This window comes from Drosophila ananassae, chromosome 3R (assembly GCF_017639315.1).
Source record: "Drosophila ananassae strain 14024-0371.13 chromosome 3R, ASM1763931v2, whole genome shotgun sequence".
In the NCBI taxonomy this organism is placed as follows: Eukaryota; Metazoa; Arthropoda; class Insecta; order Diptera; family Drosophilidae; genus Drosophila; species Drosophila ananassae.
Window position 1 is genome coordinate 21,234,794 of NC_057930.1, and position 22,517 is coordinate 21,257,310.

The 22,517-nt window shown below is 41.5% G+C and overlaps 1 protein-coding gene across 5 annotated transcripts in view; it reads left to right on the forward strand.

Annotated features, from left to right (window-relative positions):
• The window catches only part of LOC6497357 (protein spire), a 38,881-nt gene that overhangs the window by 15,001 nt on the left and 1,363 nt on the right, over positions 1 to 22,517 (forward strand). Inside the window, exons 3-16 of one of the 5 annotated variants that reach the window (XM_001962219.4) lie at positions 9,349 to 9,466; positions 9,870 to 9,979; positions 11,353 to 11,470; positions 11,550 to 11,632; positions 14,531 to 14,661; positions 14,899 to 15,010; positions 15,350 to 15,482; positions 19,187 to 19,260; positions 19,330 to 19,537; positions 20,736 to 20,819; positions 21,154 to 21,299; positions 21,499 to 21,840; positions 21,903 to 22,106; positions 22,167 to 22,474. In XM_001962219.4, the coding sequence (XP_001962255.1) occupies positions 9,349 to 9,466; positions 9,870 to 9,979; positions 11,353 to 11,470; positions 11,550 to 11,632; positions 14,531 to 14,661; positions 14,899 to 15,010; positions 15,350 to 15,482; positions 19,187 to 19,260; positions 19,330 to 19,537; positions 20,736 to 20,819; positions 21,154 to 21,299; positions 21,499 to 21,840; positions 21,903 to 22,106; positions 22,167 to 22,474 (2,171 nt within the window). Of the gene's footprint in view, positions 1 to 9,348; positions 9,467 to 9,869; positions 9,980 to 11,352; positions 11,471 to 11,549; positions 11,633 to 14,530; positions 14,662 to 14,898; positions 15,011 to 15,349; positions 15,483 to 17,439; positions 18,175 to 19,186; positions 19,261 to 19,329; positions 19,538 to 20,131; positions 20,678 to 20,735; positions 20,820 to 21,153; positions 21,300 to 21,498; positions 21,841 to 21,902; positions 22,107 to 22,166; positions 22,475 to 22,517 lie in introns of those variants that run through there. The other 4 variants (XM_014906178.3, XM_014906179.3, XM_014906181.3 and 1 more) reach the window with 4 other exon arrangements.

The window sequence follows — 22,517 nt, forward strand, 5'->3', positions numbered from 1 at the left end:
CCAGCCAGCAATCCAGCCAACTAACTGACTGTCTTGACTGACTTGAATGACAGGCATCTTAGCCTTTTGGGGATTTTGTTGACTAGGAAGTCTACAACGTATCTATCTGCGGTCTGATCAACCCACTAAGGTCGGCTGGAAATTTGTAATCCATATACCCAGATATACCCAGAGAGTTTAAGTTTTGATGCGCTTCGCCACACTCCAATGCGTATTGGAGGGAACACGACACGAAAAAATGAGAAAAAAAAACCTTCAAAAGTCAATCGGTTTTAAATAAGGGCTTGGCCAGCTCCATTTGTTGCGCTTGCATTGCCATAAATAGCAATTCGTAGAGCCGGGAGTGGAGTGGAAAACCTAAAATTTACAATGCAGGCTAAACCGACAAAGTGTAATTGGTTTATGGGTTTCCGATATTCCGATTTTGGGTGCGCCCCAACTACCCGTACCCGTAGGAATCGCAGCTTTTTTTCGTTTTGACAGCTGCTGAGGGGTCCGCCAAATAGGATTACTTCTTTTTGACAGCAGTCTCTTGATGTTTTGGCTGTCTAATTTCCTTTAATTGGGTTATATATGAATATGGATATGGGCCAAGTTGCAAAACGATCGAGGCAGGGCGGGGCAGATCCAAAAAAGGGAAAGAAGTTGATGATTGCGGAAGAAGTTAGGCAATGTTCAATGATCAAGGTTATTGCGGTTCACACATGGTGTCTTTCCTAATGAATTAACTAAAGCCAAACCAATTATATGCTTTTAAAACTGACTCTAACTAAACAAAGGAAAACTATAACAATTAAATGATACCCCCCAAGGCTGTCATGTGCTTACTAATTACAAAAAAAAATCTCATTTAATTCGGTTTAATTGCAGAATGTTGTGTAATTTTATTAATAGCACCCTAGCTTTTATAATCCAGTTGGCTTTTAGCATCATGACTTATCTTCCCTTCTAAATGGGGGCTAGTTTTTTAATTATTGTAATGAATAAACAATAACTACTTCCATAAAGAAACCCTTTTTTTTTGGTGGCCAGGGCCAAGTGGTCTCGTGCAAAGAGTTTCCATATCTCCAAAATAGATAAGTTTGGAATGAAGAAGCCCTGGCCTAAATTGTTTTAGATATGACGCACTGCAACTGAATTATTGGGTAATAATAGTGTGAGAATATAGTTAAATATAAAAATTAAATAATAAAATACTTTAGTTCTGTCTAAGTTAGCTCTGAGATGAGCAATAAGGCAATATAAACTTTGAACTAACCATGCAAATATTCAGTATTATTCAAAGTAAATATTATGCATCATACAACCTGACTCAAGTTTCCTTTTTTTTTAACCTTTTTTCATCTCTAAACTCTGTTAAAAATATCGTATTCTGGCTAACCGAAACAAAAATAAAAAATAAACCGAATAACGAAATAAGTCATCGCTTTTTCAGAGCGTGAACAGCTGGCCTACCTGTTCCATTTAACTGGCCCGCCCGTACTTTTATGGGTTCAGTTGGTCCCGGTGTGCCTTATGCTCCAGTGGCAGCAACACGAGCAACAAAAAGTTGCAAGTGGCAACAACTGTTGCTGCTGCTGTTGCTGCTGCTTCTGGATAGCTCCAAAAACAATGATTTGGCTCTGGACTTGGCGACTTGGTTGAGTGCCTCGCCGTTCGTTTATGCTTCGTCTAACTCCCTGGTTTTTGGCTCTGGTTCTATGACTTTCAGTCTGGATCTAAATCGGTATAGTGGCTACAGCTACGCATACATTATATTAGAAATTAGATTTAAATAAAATGTCTATAAAATTGTAGAGACTCCCCACATTTGCCACTTGTAGCTGCCACTTTGGCCCACTGTGCCACTCGACACCAGTCCTCTCCCCAGTTTAGAGACGGTCCAGGCGCTCCACCGTGGCCCATTGTTCTGGGGAATCAATCAATGGACAGCAGGCGCAGCACCAGAACCGTCGAGAACAAGAAAAAGAAGACGACGTCTAGGATGATGACAACGCGCACGACGTCAACATAAAAGTGTCGATCAACTAAACGTTCTCGGGCTTGGAAATAGCCCCGATGATGGAAAAGGGAGTGATGGCAATGGTTTGTTGGCCTAAATGGTGGGGGGGAGGGAAGATCTCGAGAGGCAGCCAAGAGGCAAGCTTCATGGCTGGCTGAAGCTGGAGCTACGGGAATTGTCTTTGGGGCAGTGCTCGGATGCCGATTCTCTGGAGCAATTGTACTTACCGGGGTCTGTAATTGCATGCACCGCTGATGTGCCTGAATTCAAAACTCCATTAAAAGAAGGGACACTGAAAACAATAAGAGTGGGAATCAGAAATAAAGCCCTTTCCAGGAAACTATTCGGTTACCTAAACAAACAATCAATATTAAAAACTGAATAAATGTCAATAATTGACGCCTGCCACCGCTCTTGACCGGCCGCCCAGTCAGTTCCACCAAAAAAAACCCAACCGTTAGACAAACAATGGACCAAAAAATATATTTTTGAGAACTCAAGTGCTTGGGGCCACACTCGAAATTAGAATAAATGCAATGGAGTTGAACTAGCACTTGGAGTGAAGTTGCAACCGTCTCTGGGATCGGTGGGAATGGCTCCTAGCAGCAGACCACGATGAAGCCATAATTCCCGGCTCTTTTCAACCAAAAACCCAACCCATTGAAATCCATTTCTTGGCCTGGCAGTTCGTGGCACATGGACGTGATAAAGGACTCATTAAAACATCACCTCAATGGGCTGGCCCAGCAGCCTCCAAAAACGAGCTCCAGACGCCAACTTCTGCTCTCACATAGATACTCACCAAGACACACACACACACAGATAGCAAGGCTTATACCAACACTCATGGCCAAGACACTCACTTGTTCAATTGCTTTGCCACTTTGGGACCTCCAAACAACAGGCCCAAAAATAAAACAGGCTTTTTCTGATACTCTTTCTCTTTTTCATATTATTATTATTAGATTCTTTAATTAATTAGTTATAGATTGTATTTTTTTATTATATTCTTCTTGGAGTGTATTATTATTATTTTAATCCTCAAGAGTTTAATCCTCAAGCTGTCTAATATTCCATATAACTCCAATACTATCTTGAAGATATTTTGAGAAAAATAGAAAGAAGACGCCAAACAAGTTGCTGGCTCACTTGGGAGAGTAACAGTTACTTTTCCTATATATACACGGATATATATATATCCAATTTTTTTTTTTTGGGACCTGCCAGCACATAGAAGAGATGCAGGAGTTGTTGCCTGCTGGCGTCCAGTTTGGAGCCCGTCATGGGAAACTGTTGGCAACTGGTTGCCAGTCACGAGTTGGTCCCGGGCACTACTAGCCCGCCATTCTATTCTATTTGCCAGGCCCGACTTCTCTGCTGGCCAGAGCTCGATTCATAAGCTCTCCGACTTACACACTTGCAATTTTGTGGCATTAAAATTGTGGAAGTTGCAAGCTGCGAGCTGCACAAGGAAAATTGTTGCTACAATTTGGAGGAAGAATGAAAAGTACACTTGAATTTTTGATGCGAAAAAGTTATAGGATTTCTATCTATTTAGTATTTAGTTGTAGAGTTCATGGTTAGCTATTTTCTGGATAGAATTTTGAACCATTTTAGCCTTCATATTTTTTGTTACCTGTATTTTGATTCAAGGGGCCAACTCAGTTCAGTTCAGTTCAGTTTCAATGGTCATGTGCGAGTATTTTTCAATTTTTTTGTTTTGGTTCGGTCGGTTGGTCGGTCGGGTGGTGGTAATACGTACGGTACTTGAGCCAATTACCCAATTAAACGCCAGCGTTTTGTGCTATCTCATCGTCGCCATCATCAGCCCCATCGCCCCCCCTAATACTACCACCTCCCACTAGCCCCCTGTTTATTACCCTGTTGTCCGGATCCGTAGATGCCCAAATATTGATATATAGCATTTTGTAGGCTATGGCCCCGTGGCAGTTTCTTTGATTCGAGTCATGTTCTAGAGGCGTGTACAATTAGCGTTTTGTTTCGGGTTCCGTTATAATGCTTCTAGGGATTATGCTATACCTCCCTCCATCCACCTCTATAGGTCTTGCCTGGTCGCTCCTTGGATCTGAAACTAAATCTGAAAACTTGTTTATCGATTATTATCGATGCGTTGTCTGTCGGTCCATTCTGACGCTCTTGGATCTTAACTTTGATGCTGATCTCTGTTCTGTGCTGTTCTGTGTTGTTGTTAGCCAGTGATTGCTGTAGGGCTTTGATCGCCATCTGGCCCGATCTCTCGATCTCTCCTCCTAAGCCTGTCTTTATCATCTTCCAAGTGTGAGTTAAGTGTTCTAAATGGCTAAATGTGTGTGTGTGTCTGAGAGGTGGCCCGGTCCGATCTTAAGATCTTGAGAGCTTACCGGAACTGCATTAAGCGTTTTGATTGAAGCATTTGATATTGATTGATGGGTTTGGTTAACTGGGAATTGGCAAGCAAAAATGTTCCCACACTTTGGATCTTATATATATTTTTTTCCCCCTTGAAAATGATTCATCTATGATGCCCCAGAAACCAATACTTTTCTTATCAATTATAAAGAAATTTGAGATTGGCCTGCTTCATTTATTCCATATACTATTCGAGAATAAGAAAATAATGAGAAACATATTATTATTCACATTTTTATTATATTTTTGCTGGCAGTTTCTGTGGCAAGAGCGTTGCGAATCGTGTGAATTGGATTTTCTCGTAAATACAAGACATAAACAATAATTGTAGCACAAGCTTAGTTACATTGCAGCCTGTACATAGGCTTGGATATATACTATATTTGTAGTATATTATATATAGAAAATTAACCCAGTTCGCACGTCTATGCCGAAACAAACAAAAGTCGTCGAGGCGAACGAGTCGCAGGCAACAAAAGACAAGAAAACGACGAAAGTCGTCTACTCACCTCAACAAATTTGTTTGGGGAAAGGAAAGGGGTAAGGTGAGTGGGTGGGGGTGGTCGGTCTCTAGGGGGTCGAGGCAGTTTTTGGTAGTAGAGGGGAAGGGGTATCGCCTGTCTGATAATCATGTCGCTGGCTAATTGCAGCAGGCGGTCTTGGCAAATTGTGCAAATATTATTTCAAGACAGTTACAAATGCCGGTTCGCAGTCGCTCGCTCGCACTCGCCAGGTAGGCATATCTATGCTCGAACCTATTCATTCTCATTCCCATTTGTATTCACTTTCCCCGGTTTGTTTTTTTTCCTCCTTTTTTTTAAGAGTGCTTGATAAGCTGAGAACGTAATTATGTGATGATATACTGCTTTCATAGGTGGGTGCACTAGGAAAAATTAGGTATTTGTATTTAACTTTCCAGAAATGTTTAGGTAGAAATATATATTCAATTTTTAAGTAATATAACTAAATAGGAAAGCCAGCTTGACCTCTTTCTGTATGTTTCAATAAATCATTAGATAAAAAGATAGTACATAATTATAACCTATATCTTAAGTAATAGGAGGAATACCTATAATACTCCTAATAATAATAAGCATCTCCTAACAATCTTTCTATTTCTTTACAAATATTTTCCCACTGTGTATTACTCATATTCATAATTCTGCCTTTGCTGTACGGCTCTTGTCTCGAATTTGGGTCAAACATGCATACTCATTGGCGTCCCCTGGCATCTCCTTTATCACATGCTGCACCCCGGCCAGGTCCCCCTCGCTGGCCCCTATTACCTGTTGCCCCTTTTGGCCTATCTTGGCTGGCAAAAAAGAAACTGGAAAATCTAAAATTGTATAACCTGCTCTCGACCGTCCAGGCGACCAATCGACCGACAGAGCAACCCGACCGGCAATGTGGCGATTTCCTTCAACCCACTGGCCTGTGGGCCAGGTTTTTCGGACTTGGCCGCAGTCTCGTGTATCTTTGTATCTGCGGCCATAAATTTCAGCCACTTTGATCTTGCCACATTGAATGTAAAGTGCTTAATGGGCCCAGCAAGTTGACCAAACTGAGCCGATCTGAGCAAACAACAAAAATAGGAAAAACACACACACAGCATACACACACCACACACTCCGGAGAACAAGAAGCAAAAACTTCAATCTTTTGTTCAGCATAAAATTGCATTGTAATTTACAAAAATATTTTCAGATCTCATTGTCTCAGATCTGCTGCCTGCTTTTTAGTTTGCTGTTTTTTTTTTAGGCTCTCTGTGGTCTCCCTAGAGATTTTAATCGTTGTCGCCAGCGTCGCCTTGTCAACTTGGTTTGGTCGGTTTGGTGTGGATACCCGCTCCACACCTTCCCCATCTTCTCCAGCTCCAGCTCTAGCTCCAGCAACAGAAACAGAAACAGCTCTAGCTCCTAGAAAAAAATAAAAAGTTTCGAACGTTTTATGCTGCTTTACATTGGCGTCGCATTTTTTGCTGCTGTGATGTTGCTATTGCTGCCAACATTGATCACGACTGACCAGATAGGTGCACTCTAAAAAAATCAAGGGTAGTTCTAGAAGGTCAACAGTACCAAACATGCTAGAAGATATAACCAGACATAATGGTTATGTAGATCTTAAGATATATTTCTCAAAATATTTCCAGCTCTTATTATTTTTTTTTTGACTGCATTCAAAAGTGACCAAGAGCTACCTGTATGCTGAGCCTGTCGATTGTCGTTCGCTCCTATATATACACATATATCTCTATATATATACGTATTTATACACGGCATTCTTTCTATGGAAACAATTGCATAAAATGTGAATCCTGATAGCGACAGAAAAAAGCCAAAGCAACTGGCCAAAGCTAAAGCGACAGCGACTAGGAAATGGTCAAGTCAAGTGGGTTGGCCACAAAAAATAAATACAAAAAAATACAAATAAAAATAAAACAGTAGGAGATCGAAGACTCTCTGTAGACAGTCTCCAGGCTACAAAAGGAGAAGGAGAAGATTTCCAGATAAGGAGTTTATGATTCCACCAGATGCTTATAAGACAATGGATAGTCATAATATAAGAGGAAGTGGCTTTCTAAGATTTCAAATAAATTTAGCAAACAAAAGAAGTTATTTTTTTCAATGAAAACTTGGCTTAATAAATCACTTTATATAAATATTTGTGTAATCATCCTATAATCTTTTAATTAACTTGTTAATCCAAGCCTAATCGACGGGCAATTTTCTTATTGAAATGTTTAATAAATTGTTATAATTATAAAAAGGCAATTAGTAATTAAAATATAACAAGTCCGTTGAATGTCTTCTATAAAGTCATATTTCCTGCCAATTTCATGCCTTTATAAACCAGAATTCTTTGCACTTCAGTGACCACTCCCCCATCGATAGTACCACCCCCTAAAAAGTGCATTAAAACAATTTACACCTCATCAGACAATCCTCCTCCTGGTCGATTAGTGTCGCCTGAATCACCCGAAAAGTTTTCCGAGCAAAAACAATTTGAAAGCGGGCCCCAAAAAAGGCCAAAACATGGGCAGTAGCCGGTGGGAACCAGCCAGTACAGTAAATCCTCTGGCTTGGAGGTCAGGCAAAAGGTTAAACTGACAAGATTGACAGCCAACAAATTCCAAATAGCGTCGACAGGGCACTAAGAGGGGCCCGGGCAAGGTAAGGAGGCGTGTCGGGGTCCCTTTTGTTGGCCAAAACCAAAAAAAAAGCCAAAATGGAACTTTGGCAACTGTCTTATAATTGCCGCATTGCATGTTCCGAGTTTCAACTTTGATATTAGTGGGTTTTTTTAGACCAAGGGGCGCTACTAGTCCCCAACTATGCTAGTTTCTTTTATTTATTTTTTGTTTCGTTGAGAATCGGCGGATCGGAAACAGGCGCACCCTCAACATTCTCATTTACTTATACTGGTTTTTGTATGCAAAGTGGATGAAGGAAAAAACTAAAGTAATATATAGTTGGGTAGCTGGGGGATATATCTCCCCTTTGGCATATTACAATCTGCTTTAGTTTTCCCACCTCAATGCACATTCCAAATCGGGAAGAGGGCCACTCTACCCGCCCTTTGTTCCCAGTCGTGTTCTCTTGGCTAATTGCATGGGAAAATTCACAAGATGGGACTCGATTATGATGAGGGTTTCTGGCCAGAAGTCGTTTAATGCACTCCCCTATATTATATAGAATTTTGTAATTATGCTCATAGTGATTATGATGAGCAATTTGTCGAAAAATGTTCACGGCTCTAAGACCAAATTTATTTTAATTTAATTCCTAAAAGGGCTGTCTAAACATAGTTTCAATGATTACTCGTCAGTTGGTTTTTAAACTCTTGTAAGTAGTGTATTTTCATCTACCACTTAGCCTCTTGACTTCCACCTCTTCCATAATTTTCCCATTAATTATGTCTCTCAACCTTCAACGCCTGCAACTGCAGAGTGCCACTGCCACTGCAACTGCAACTGCCACATTGCAGCTGCAATTCTGCGGCAAATGATGTAAGGGCCCGGGACCGGGTAGACAAGGAAAAAAAAGGCTGGAAGCATTTAACTGACATTTGTTGTCAACCTCTTCAGTCGCAGAGTCTCAGAGTTGTGGTTCAGAGAGCCCAGAGGTGGAAATGCCACTCGGCAACTGGCTGTCACAATGTTTTATCATTTAATTTCCACAAATAAAAATAAATCCATATAAACACACTGGCGACGAGGCTCCTAAGCACAGCTAACAGTGTGGGCGGTAATCCCACGTTCAAAATTTGATTCGGATTCGGATTCAGATTCAGTTTCGGATCGAGATCGAGAGTTAGGTTCAGTGGCTCTTGGTCTAAAAATAACGCAACCGACGACAGCCGGCAGCGAATTATTATTTAATGGTTTGGCTTCTTCGGTTTTTTGTTTTTTTTTGGTATTTTGGATGCTTTAACACCTTGTTGGATCTTGTATCTTGTTTGGTTTGGGAGATGTGTAACTTTTGTATCTTTTTCGGCAAGTGTTTTCGCCAACGCCAAAGTGAAAGTGACACAGCTGACATTGCACATTGGATGTTTGGTTGTTCGGATGTTGTTTGTTGCTATTATTATTGTTGCACCTGAACTCTACAACTTCCCAAACTCCACCAACGACAACAACACAAGAAATTAGTGTTTCTACTTGTTGCTGGTTTTCTGCCAACAAGTCTCCCCGTCAACTTCAAGCCCCAAACTCCAATTAGAGTGTCAGTTTAATGAACTGCCTGAGCCGCTTGTCTATCCACGGAAAATAAAAATAATATTCAGACCCTACCACTTCGGGGGGTTAACTGCATTACACGTTGCAATTTCTCGAGTGCCGGCCTTAACCTTTGACCCGCCGCGGCAGCATACCTTGTCATTTTTCCTTTCATCGCATAATTATTGTATTTAATCATAAATATTGTGTTTTGTGATTGCAGATTATCAGCGAATTGGCGCAAATCGTCTACACAGCATTGGACTACAATTTGCCAGAAGACGAGGAGTGTCAGATGTCACAGGAGCTGGAGAGTCTCTTCAACTTTATGACGGCAGATGGTGAGTTATTGGACAGTTATTAAATAGAAATCTTGGGGGTGTTATTCAGAGTTTATAAAAGGGAAATCGGATGGGGTTTCTGTGAAGACTATCTCAATCACTTTCTATATTTAAAATGTAATGATTCCAAGCCACAAAGCATCCTAAATAATCTTAGAATTGAGTCATTTGAAAGGGGCCTTTACAATTACTAAAAAATTATACTTTTCTGTAGGGAATCCCGACTTCATAATCTACAGACCCCACACAGTAAGCTCGAGGTTAGCTCATGAATCATGTAGTACTTTTTCTGATAAATAAAATTTATCAGAAAAAATAAATTTTGCATATTAAGAAATGTGAAAGAGCGCTCCCCAAGTTCATATTCAAAGATTAAGCAACTATGGATTTTGATTCATTCCAGAAACCGACGATGATTGCATCGACGAGGGCATCGACGAAGGCGACAAACGCTGGGACGACGACACCGAGGAGGAGCGCAACGATACCAAAGAACTGGAGCATATAATCGAGGTGGGTTTCCATTTCCAATTGTATCTCAATCTGCGAAATCGAGTGCCGAAAAACAAAGCCATAGTATGCAAATTTGATCGCGAAGCTCGATGAGTCAGATTTGTTTCCTTTTTCTAGGTTTTTTGGGGGTGCGCCGAGCTATGACCTTTTGACCAGACTTCAGTCTGCTCCAATTGACATACTCCTAGATACTTATATATAAATATATAGAGTACAGTATATAATATAAGAAAAGAGGAAAAAAAACAGAGATCGATATTGATCGGTGGGAAAACTTGTTTGGCGCACGTTACAGTTAACCAAAGCGCGCAGAAATAAATGTATCTGGCGGATACTTGTTGTGTTGCTCGCGTATCTGTATCGCGGCTAACCGCAAAACAAGCCAGCTTCGCAAGAGGCGCAGCTCCAGTCCGGGTTCTACTTAGATTACGAATGACGACCGACTGGAAAACAATTTCAATACAGATTGCTCGATTGCACTGCCAGCTATGATATTAAATAACCGAAATAACCATAAAACCGAACGCAAGATCTCGTAATCGTAGGAAATCAGCTAGAGATCTGTAAATCAGAAATCTGAATCTTCATAGTTAACTGCGCACCAGGAATTTTCCGCATTTTCTTTGCCCCGGGAGCAAGTGCATCCCATCTGCTGCCAATGCCAGATTTGGCATTGGGGCGTGTGATGAACCTCACACCCCGTTGCTGATTGGACTCTTCAGCTTCAGCATCGGCTTTGTTTGATTTGGTTGACTTGTCTAATGAGCCACTTTATGCAATTGACACATTGCTGTCAGGCAACAGTGAGCACCGAATACAGAAGACAGGCAAACAGCCAAACAGCCAGACGACAGACATTTTCCACTTGCCTGACTTTTCTAGCACATCAACGAAAAGTGGAAAAGTATCTGCAACCAATATGGATAAATTTGCATTTTTCATTATTTGAGTGGCAGTCGAAAGGCGGCAGGCTAGAGGCGGGTAATGGGTCAACGGTTAGATAAGATTTGTTTTGGCGGAATAAATTACCTTGGTCTCCATCCGAGATATGATTATCGTAATGCGAAGTGAAAGGAAATGGCCAAAAGGCACAAACTCAATTAGTTTTGACCACGTAGAGTTCTTTCATGCGGGATATCTGCAGAGAATTATGATGGCTAGGAGGTATTCCCAGAATTTGACACAGAAAACTATCTAGTAACTTTTATATTTTATTTTCAAAGTATAGGTAATATAAGGTAAATTATGAAGTATCTAAATCAGTGAAGAACTCGCGATAATTAACTATTTATGCCAAATATTCCCATAATATTTATTCCTATTTTATACTCAACTGTAATTGGCCAAAAACTAATTATATTTTTATTTTGTAGACCTGCAGAAACCACATAAAACCCACCTTGCCCGAGAACCACTACCGAGCCGTTTGCAGAGCCCTCGTGACGGAGACCATTGAGCTCCGTGTGTTCCTGCAGCAAGTTCTAAACAATGGTAAGTGTGTGTAGATTACCAGCCAATTCATCAATCAGCCGTTAACCGGAATATTAATTATGGTAACATCTCCGTGCAGCAGGTGCCGAGAAGCTAATAAAGGCCGCTGAATCGTCGGTGACCACGCAACAAGAGCTGGCGAAGCTGGGCTTCAACGACTGGGTAAGATTAAGATTCATTCTCCTTCTCAAGACATGGTCTCTTTCTCTTCGGTTGGGTTATGTAATATCGGGGTATTCGTCTTACATACATGTGCTCCACTAATGGCCGATGAAGTGGCCCACAGTGGCTGACGACTCACGATTTTTGCTTGGCGCACCTCTTCGAGGCGCGTTTTTGGCCAAAAAGCCATAAGCCATCATCATAATAATCATTATCGCACAGATCACGAGCATTTCTGGTGGGTTTTCCGCCAAAACACAAGAGCAACAAAAAGTGTACTATTTCTCATGCATTGCCAAATGAAATTCACTTTTAATTTCAATAATTGGCCCGCGGTGGTCGCCTCCATTTTGGCCATCATCCTAATGAGTTCAACGCCGCTCTATATGCCATATTTTCTGTTAGCTATTTTAATGGCCGCATATATCATCTATACTTCGGCGGTGGTGACCTTTGGCGAATATGTCGAGGCCGTCACAGGAGTTTGCCATCAACACCTTACCCCGATATATAGCAGTATCGTCGTCGTCATCCAACCTCCGAAACTCATTGAGACACACACGCAAATTGGCCAGACACGCAAACCACCAACAAAAAATTGGCTCAGAGTTTGATTTTTTTTGCTAAAAGTAGCGTGAAAAGTTGGAGTTTTTACCGTTCGGGGTGTGTTTTGGTTTATTTGAATCAGAATTCATAATCAGATCGAAACCTGAAACTGTCAAAGAACAGTTTGCAAAGCTTGTTCTAAAATTTTGATAGAATTCTTTCAATACTTCTGTGGAAGAAAATAATTTTTGCCAAAAACATTTCTTCCTTAAAAGACCTTTAATAAAGTGCTAATGAGTTTAATTTAATCAACTCTTTCTTTGTCTTAAATTTATTTCATTTTTAACAATAACAACCCAAAACAAGTTCTTTTAAGAGTCGTTTTAAGACCCACCTGATATTGCCAATCAAGAATTTCAATTCTATACCATTTGTGTTATTTTTAGTGAAATCATTTTCTTCTGGGGCTTGGCTTTCTGACAATCTTTGCATGTCTGATAGCTGGAAAAACAAAAGGCAACTAAGGAACCCTTGCGTGCGACACATCAAATGCCATAATGTTGACTTATTTCCACGGGAATGGGGTACTACATGCACTATCTGATGGCGTCTTCACGCCATATTCGTTATTAAATAGACCATACCCATATATTTTTATTTTTTTGGCCATAAATTTAAATATTGCTGAAAGCTGAAATCCAGTGCTTGAAGCAAAGAGGTGCAGCCCTCAAATTGGCCAATTAATTGGCCAAACAGGTGAACCACCATTATGGCCGGTTTCCAACTCAACAATCGCATATACCATATAGGTTTTAAAAGCCGTCAAGTATATTTATTCAGTGTCTGTTTGGCCAGGTATTGTGAAACGTAATTTGAGGCAATTGTAGAGTCTTGATTAAAAGGGTTCTTATCATTTTTCTACCTTTTCGATAAGAGTTCTCTTTTCCTTCTTTCTATCTATTGTTTTTTTGGTTTCTATTCAGTGGGGGCTACTGCTCTTTGGATATGAGGTTCCAGAAGTGTGTCTTTAGTCAGCATTTTATGGTGCTTCTGGGGAAGCGAACAGCCTTCAGAATGTCACACAGCAAACTGATTGTTAAAACACTTTTTGTTATGATTTTTCGCCAAGTTTACAATGTGTTTTTGTTTCTCGTTTTTAAATGCTGGAATTGCGGAAATTCTAAAGCGTGTTCTTTATTTTTTTCGTGTTTTTTCGGTTTTTTTTTTAGTGCAGTGGGAAAGGTTTTCTCTGAAAAGATAGTTGGAGTTGGGCAATAAAATTGGCAGACATTAAGTCGTTGTTTCGGTTAGCTGCCTTTTATGATGAAGATTTTGTATGCCAATTTATCAATATCCAAAAGATACAAATCTTGTAAGCATGTGTTTTTGGAAGAAAGTATGAGACACTTGAGGAAAAATTTATTTTTTAGAGAAATATAGGTGATGCTGTTATCTTATATCTTCTAAATTCATTCCCTAGGTTTTTATCTAATGCTTTATATTTTTTCGAGTGCATTTTTAAACTCCTCCGGAAGCTGCTGCCACTCAAAGGTGGGCTAATTTTGCTGTTGTTCGAGTAATTGAAGCGTGGCGCGGCATCTTCATTTCTTCTTTTTCCCCTTCCAGTTTTTATTTTTTGTGTTGCCGATTTTGAAACGATTGTGTCAAAACATGTGCTGCCATTGATGCCTTCAGCTGTGGCTGTAATCGGACCCTATACAATACCAAGTCCTAATGCCACAAGCAGCGCCGTTTTGCATGTTTAATGAGGTGACTCAAAATGCATGGCCGGCAATTGGGTTTGCCGCGACTGACTGCTGCTGACAGGAACAGGAAAAGCGAATGCCGCTGTGGAAAGTGAAATTGCGGATCACTGTTACATACTATGGATATAATGGAATATGATGGATGCCCCCATCCACATCCATACCCCCATTGTGTGCTAAATAGTCTTCCTGTTATCGTACACAACACACTCACATTACTCATACGCACAGTTAACTTGTCATGTGGCAAGTGGCAAGTGGCATGTCTCGCATTAATCAGCCAATGGATTGGCTTGGTCCATTGCGGCGGCTGCTGTTGCCGCAGCGGGAGTCTAAAAATTATTTGCTAATTAAATGAAAATAATTGCAAAAGTGAAATGCCAGCTGGTAACTCAACTCCCCTTTTCTTTTTTGGTTTCAAGCACGAACTGCAGCTGTGGAGGTCCCTGCAAGTAGGTTCGGCATGTTTCTTTAGGTTCTGCATGCTCTTTGTTGTTTGTTTGTTCTGTTCTCTGTCCCCCTTTGCAGATTGTGTTTGAAAGTTTGTTTGATATTGGGGACTGACCACACCTCTCCACTTTTACAGGCACGCTTCTGGGTGCAGGTGATTGACGAACTGCGGCGCGGTGTTCGCCTGAAGAAGAGCAACTATGAACGCACACCCATCGAGTACGAGCTGACGCCCTACGAGATACTCATGGGGGATATTAGAGCCAAGTGAGTATATTTATGCCTTTTATACTTCAGCAGGAAAACAAGCCTTTAATGTCACGCCACTCACAGCCTTGTGAATCATAGCCCTAGGCTTGATGGCAGTTACTTACTCTTGCAACAAAATAAATCTTTTTATCCATCTGGTAATCGATAGTTGGCCTTTACCACAAAACAACAGAACAATAGCCAATCGAAGACGGTATTAAAAGAAAGTTTCTTTATTATTTTCTTCATTTTCAGAAAGTATCAGTTGCGCAAAGTGATGGTGAATGGAGATATACCGCCGCGTGTCAAGAAAGATGCCCATGCCATGATCTTGGAGTTCATCAGGTCACGGCCGCCACTCAGAAAGGTGTGTACGACCACCAAAGCCACCACCAATCAGAACCCCATTCCCAATCCCAATCCCACTGCCACATCAAATTCAAAATCAAGTAACTGCAACCAGTCAAGTATCATCCAAATCAAAATCAAAACCAACTGCAAACCAAATCAATCAAAATCTCCATATGCCGCTTGCAGAGTGTGAAATTTTTACGACTTCGACTTTCATTCGACGATTCCATTTGGTTTGTCTTGACCTCGCGTTATTTTTTTTGTACCGAATCCGTAAAATTGTTTCTTGTTTTCAAATAAAAATTACTAGTTTCTCTTGCAAAAATCTCAAAAAAAATGTATGTTTTTCTTAAAGGCCTCTGAGCGGCAGTTAGGACCGCCTCGTATGTGCACACCCTCGCCCCGAGAACAACTAATGGAGTCCATCCGGAAAGGAAAGGAGCTGAAACAGATCACCCCACCGGAAGCGCCCACCCTCAGGGAGAGATGTAAGTACAAAGCTTTAAAACATTTTCATTATTTTAAATAAATATATTATGGGTGAGGCCAAGGGGCGCTACTCTCACGCCTTTTCCACAAAAAACGAATGCCAGGCCCATTGTCGAAAGGTAACTTGTAGATTTTGCACAGTGCCTGCCAAAAATAGATGCCGCCTCTAATCTTTTGCGGGTGTCCGCTTGGGCCATCCATCGTTTTTTTTTTTGGACTTGGTCTTGGTCTGTGGGCTCCTTGTGTGTTGTCATCGTCGATTCAAAATTTTAAACGCCAGCCGCCCATAAATTGTTGCCATATGCGCCTATATAGACAGCCGATGTCGGGGTGGGGGCGGGGCACGGCACTTGGGGGAAAACTTGTTACCCGGCCAAGACTTTTCACTGCACTTGTCGCTATTGTCCGCCTGTCCCTGTCGCTCCTTTGGCTTGAGGGCGTGTGTTTGTTTGTTTGTTCGTGTTTGCTGCATTGTTTGTTTGTTTGTTGGCTTGTGTGTGTCGGGTTGTGTTTGTCGGGTGCAGCGCGCATGCCAGCATAGATCAAAACAGGAGAAAAAAATATTCAATGCAACAATGCACTGAAAAAAAGAAGGCTTAAAATGGCAATAGCTCTGCACTTTATAATTCCCAACATCCTTAAACTAAAATATATTTTAAAGAGTTTACAATTGTTTTGAAACTAAATAAATTTTTGTTGATAGAATTTTTTTTTTTATATTTTTTTTTAATTTATAACTCCATCCCGAATCCCCAATCCGCTTTTGCTGGTTTGGAGGAAGCGTGCAAAATTGTGACACACAAAGATAGCGACAACGCGACGACAACAACGGCAACTTCACAACAACAAAATTAAAGAAAAAAAAAATAGAAAAAATAAAAAAACATTGAAGCCAAGAAACGGCAATCACGACAACTTCACCTCAGACTGTATTTGCCATTGTTGGTTCAATGTTGGTTTTTCTTTTCACAGTCTGGTCTGTGCCGGGAAATCTTGTTTTCCTCCAATACGGAGATTTGGTTTCCAATATTTGCAGTTGTTGGCTGTCAAAAAACTTATTCAATTTGTTAATTATTTGTGTGCAGAGCGAAATTGGGTTAAAATAGGAATAAATAACATAAATCAGACACTGGAAAAGTCACTGTAAGACATTTAGAAAAATATTTAATTGAATATGAAAAATAAAATGGTAAGAAACTATGAAGAAAAACACTGTCATATGTATGTTCTTTAAAAATATAATAATTACTTCAACACACATATTTTCAAACAAATTTTTATTTATTTTTACTTTTTTAAATCTTAAATTTTTCTTCAAATCTTATAAACTCTTATAATTTCAAAATTATTTACGTAAAAATGGCGGTGTCAAATGTAAATAAATGGCCGCGGAAATGGAGCCAAAAAAAGTGTAGCCTAACCCGAAGGCGCCTTTAAAAATGGCTTCACACAAGATGGCCTGTATTGTAATAAAATCATAGCATACCTAAACGGGCACAAGTGATAATCTTCTGCAATTGAAAGCGATTTAAAAAGTGAAATTCTCAAATTACTTTGTAACTTGACCCTCGAGTTGACCCCGAGTTATTTTCGCTCTGTTACCAAGGCTCTAATTACGGTGTCATCGAAGGACTTGCCACGCTTACTCATCACATGTGTGGAGCGAGTCCTTGTCACCGCCTGCACTGACTACGTCACCACTTCAGGAGTGACGTATAAATCACTAAAGCAACAATAACAACAACAAACCACCAAACATTTGTGTGTTAAATGTCAAAACAAAGCATTTAAGCTCTCTGGCGGGGGGGAGCCGCAAACACTACTGCTCTTTTTCTCTCGGCTTCTCAGGTATTCTCTCCAGTTGTCTCAGTTTCTCCCTCTCGCGGTGGCGGCGCATGCGCCAATCGTGTAGGAATTGGGGGCTTCGTGCTCGGGCTGACAGCTGCCACATTTCTCGGGTCTCAGTTCCGCGTCGGAGCTCCAAGCGTTAAACAGCTCGTTACCACGTTGCAAGTGTCGCCTTTTTTTGTTGATTTTACAGCGTGTCTGAGTGAAATTGTAAACGAAAGCTGGCTGATTAATAGAATAAACCGAAGACTTGTGAAAGAAAATAAAAAATAAACTGGTTTCTGGCCAAATTCCGGGTGGCATAGCAACCCCCCCTTTGCAACAAAAACAAAATATATAGAGAGAGTGCTCTCAACAGCGACCCAAAGGGGGTGGCTTCCCTTTTTTTCCGGATTTCATAGCCAGTCGGATCGATACCCTCAATGCAACCGTGTTGTGGCACACAAAAGTGAAAAGCCAACAAAGGGAAATGTGCTTCTTCTAACCGGGTCTCGCCCGGTCTCGCCAGGATTGTAACTAGAACCCATCCAGAGGAGTGCCCAGGACCCAACCACATGGATGCCAAGCCAGCCAAACGCTCGACGGCAGCCTCTGTCTTCCGTTCCCATCACGTGGTCCGGGATGCCGATCTGGTGGACATAGGCAGTGATGCCTCTCTCTTCTGCGGCTCCGATGGCGAGTCCACAGCCACGCCACAATCTCAATCACAGGGCATATCCGCTGCCCATCCTGGCCAGGATTCGGAGCAGCCGCAGCCAACACCTCGGGCGGCCCCGAGAGCAACAGCCGCCGCCAATAATCCGCCAACACCCAAACCTCGACAGGCCATCAAGCCATCAAAAGGTAGTCAGCCGCCCCTTCTCGAAAAACCCTAAATGGAAAAAGCAACAAACACGACAAAAAAAAAACGCTTTTTCATTGTTGAATGTGCTCCGTTTTGACCTGGTTTCGATTTCTGGTAGCTACTGAGGAAGTGGGGGCTGTGGGGGCCAAGTAGGCTTCCCCCGTAGGCAGTGTTTTGTGTTCAAGGAGCCACTGTGTGGCAACTGCAGTGGCTGCGGTAATTGCCGTCATGATATGACTTCGGCTTAAGCTTCAGTCATTAGAGGCATGAAGAAATCAAGTCGAACTCGAGTATTTTTTGATGGGGAAGTGGTAATGCTCTTTCTTACAAAACATGTCATATGGCATATGGAAAATATATCAGTTCTGTGAGATTTAAAAGCCTTTTAAACGGATATCTTAGCTTCGAAACAATGTTAAACCCCTCAAGCCAAATGAAACGTTTCAGTCCAACATCATAGGATTAAAAATTTCGTGTTATACCCCCCGGCAAAAGGTTAAAGTTGGGTCATAGTCTATAGCCCCCAGTGGGCAGTTGCCAGATGGATCACGTAGTGGTTATTATAGGGCCAACCATAAAGTATCTTCGGCTGGAACAACTTTTCCGCTGCAGATACTCTCGGCAAAAAGTTCCCAGGCATTGTGCAACGCCTCGTGGAGTGGGTTTCATAAGTAGAACCATTAAGTGCGTTGGGCTTAACGGTTTTTATGGAGTAGTCTGACGCCTTTAAAACCAAACAAAAAACACCATAAAAAAAGAAAACAATAATGTAAAGGCGCTGACAACTGGAAACTTCAATGGTACCGAGAATAGAGTCATGTCAACTCTAATTGCACAATGAATGAACAAAAAAAAGGGTTATTTTTATGAGATGGGGAGCTGTTACCCAGGGTCTACCTACTCCATTACTCAATGATATTCATTAGATAATCTAATCAGACTGTATTTTCCCATAACTTTTACTTTCGAGCCAAAGATTTATTGTTTCTTTGATCTATTTTTTACTTGCAGTGCTTCCAAGTGCAAATTCCACGTTGTCACGATCCCGACAGCGGCTCATCAAAGTGGATTTCTCAAAGTTTCAGGTGAGACTGTCTATTATGGAATATTTTCAGCAAATTTGTATTAATTTTTGGGTTTTGTAACATCATCAGGACGATGAGCTCTTCTATGATGAGTCTAGCATTAGCAGCTCCCACTCCACAGCGGCCACCCTCCACCACCAGCATCCGCACCTGGCCGAGATGCATCGCTACTCGCAGCCCAAGATGCCACCGTATCCGATTGGTGGCTACATGGTGGCCAGCCAGGCGCATCGTGATAGCCAGGCGACGGCGTCGCTGATGCGGCCCAGACGCACAAGTGAGTATCCGATTCTATCCGTCGATTGGGCAATATCTATATCTACAATATATATCTAAAACCCACACGGGCACTTTGGTGGCACTAGATCTCAAAAGCACAAAGAATAAGTCGGTTTTTTTGTAATCTGAGATATTGGTTAAGAATTGAATTGGTTTGTCTGAGAATTGGCAGTCGGTTTTGAAAGAGTTGTGAACATAATTCTTTGCCAAAAATTACTCAATTAAAGCCTTTGAATAGCCTTTCTCTAGCTTATATAATTTAATTTGTTTATCCGCTAATATGTCTGCTTTTTTAAAAGTTTACTTAATGCTTTCGCTGTTGATGGAATTAAATATATTATCTACTACCATTTAGGGCCAAGAGGAAACCGGTTTAATTTGTGCTTTAGCTTCAAGCCATGGCCCAGCCATTGCCAAAGAAGATCTATTTGTATATTTTGCTTTTGAATCGCAATCAGGAAGTTGCAGCATGCATCTCCCTCACTGCGATATGGTTTTAGTTTATTTTATATTTTTAATTTATTTTTATTTCTTACTTTTTTCCTTTCCTTCCACTACCAACAAAAACCAAAACACTTAATTTTTGCAAAAGGTATTTGATCGTTTTTCTGCGAACACAACACTGCTAACTTGTATCGATCTATTTAATTTTTATGATTTTGTAAACCGCAACGAGGTACCCCCAGGGTATATATGTAGTTTCCAAAAAGAAACCGCACTGAGAACAAAATCAAAAATGCCAGAAAATTGTTAATCAACAGTTTGGTGTGGGCAGAGCTAACCAAAAAAAACTAAAAATTAAAAAAATATTTAAATTGGCGATCGGTTGAGGAGGCACTCACGCACACACCCACACTCAAGTGGAACAACACAAATATACAACAACAACTATAACTACAACAACAACAAAGAAATCTCGAATTATTTTGTAAAAATAAAAAATATTAAGTAAAAGTAGAAATAAAATGAAAGTCTACAATAATTCGCTTTCTAGTATTATTTTTTATGGCACTCAAGTAGATTATTATTTTGGTACTAACTCAGTTTTTCGGTTGCTTTATTGATATTTTCCCAAAAATAATGTATTTTTAACTTTGCCATATACGCTTAAAAAATATATTTAAAAAAAAAATGAAACCAAAAAACGAACAAATTATATGCTGCCTAAAAAAATTTAAAAAAAAATAAACAAAAAGTGGAGCCAGCGAAGCAGGCGCCACCCGAAGAGCCATCCTTCACGGAGGACGAGTACCACAGATTCTACGACACGGCCTTGGAATGTAAATATTTTCTAAGAAACTATAGAAAATAATAATGCATTGCCATTTTGCATGATTGTCCCTCATATTGGAACTCAAATTTGCATATCAAAGTCAGTCAGTCACGCCCATTAAGTGCAACGCCCTTAAGAGCATCTCCATTCAGACCCCTGCTTGCCTTAAAAATAAAAATACATGACCCTGCTGCAGTCGACACATTTAACATTTATCCACTTTAACGACATATGTACCTACACCTCCTTGTCTGTTCTCGTACTTGCATATGGAATTACTCATCCGCAGTGTTGGCCCCGAACTAACTCTCTGTTTGCCCTCTGTTCCATTTCTTTCCCAGCTTACGACCTGGCCACTCAGTGCGAGTCGAGGCGCGCCTCCACACGCCGCCACACCATCGTCGGCTGTCAGAGCAATCTGGACGAGACGCACTCAATGCCGCCCACGCGGCCGGAATCGCGTCAATCCGATGACGTCAGCAAGGAGGTAAGACCATCGGCATTATAATAAAGTTTTTATGTTGAGTTGATATGTCATATGATAGCCATAGATGGTGTGGCCTAAGCCGGAGATTCAGAGACTTTCAACTCATCAAGTAAACACATAAAAGATGAATTGATTTTTAATAGTTTTCTAAACTCTCATAATCTGTAAGATAAATAATAAGTATCTCCTCCTATTGCAGCCAACCAAGCGAAGCCCCATGGAACAAACAAATCCAGCACAAGACGAGGCCAGTTCAACATCCTCCCTTGGCCCATGGAACAAGTCCTTCATGGATAAACAGACCTGGATGGAACGGGGGGACGATCGCCTGTCCGTCACACTGGCGGAGATCGTTCACATCCGTTCCGTCATGACCAAGGCGGAGCTGGAGGGTCTGCCGATGGACGTGCGCGTCAAGGAGGATGTTGAAAAGCGTCGCGTCTGCTTCCTGTGCCTGCGCACCCGTTTCTCCTTCTTTGGACCCTGGGGCATCCAGTGCAAGCTCTGCCAGCGGACAGTATGCGCCAAGTGTTACACAAAGGTATGTTTATTTTTCAGGATTTTATTTTTGGAAAATCTAATAAAGAATCTTCCTCCTCTTAGATGCGAATTCCTTCGGAGCATTTCCGTAATGTGCCCCTTGTGCTGATCTCACCATCGCTGCTGTCCAGCCCGGCCAGCTCGAGCACACCCTCACCCTCCCATCATGCCCATCAGGCGCACTCGTCCTCGACGGGGAACATTGTGGACGACCAGTTTCCCAAGTCCCTGATCGAGCGTCTTCTGCGATCCGAGTCAGATAGAAAGGTAAACTATTGTTACTTGATTTATTTTAAGAGGTGGCTCATAATATTCTCTCCTCTATAGACTCGCAGCACTGTGGGCAGTGCCCCATCCTCACCCAAGCACCAAAGATCAAACATGAGCACGCCGGGCATCAGCGTGGGACCCGGAGCCTCGGCCGCCCATGCCACTGGCCAGGCGGTGGAGGCGTTGCACGATCAGGCCTCCATGTCGGCCTCCTACTCGGCGGCCATGCGACCCTCTGGAGTCCACCAGCAACAGAAGCAGCAGTACAACAACGCCATGTCCCGGAGCATGGAGGGACCCCGGAGTCTGCCCGTGCACAGTCCTGCATATCGACCGCTTTCCAACAACAGCACCTTGGAAAGAAAGTGAGTTCATCCCTCCACCTATATCCCACCTCCAAAGACTAAT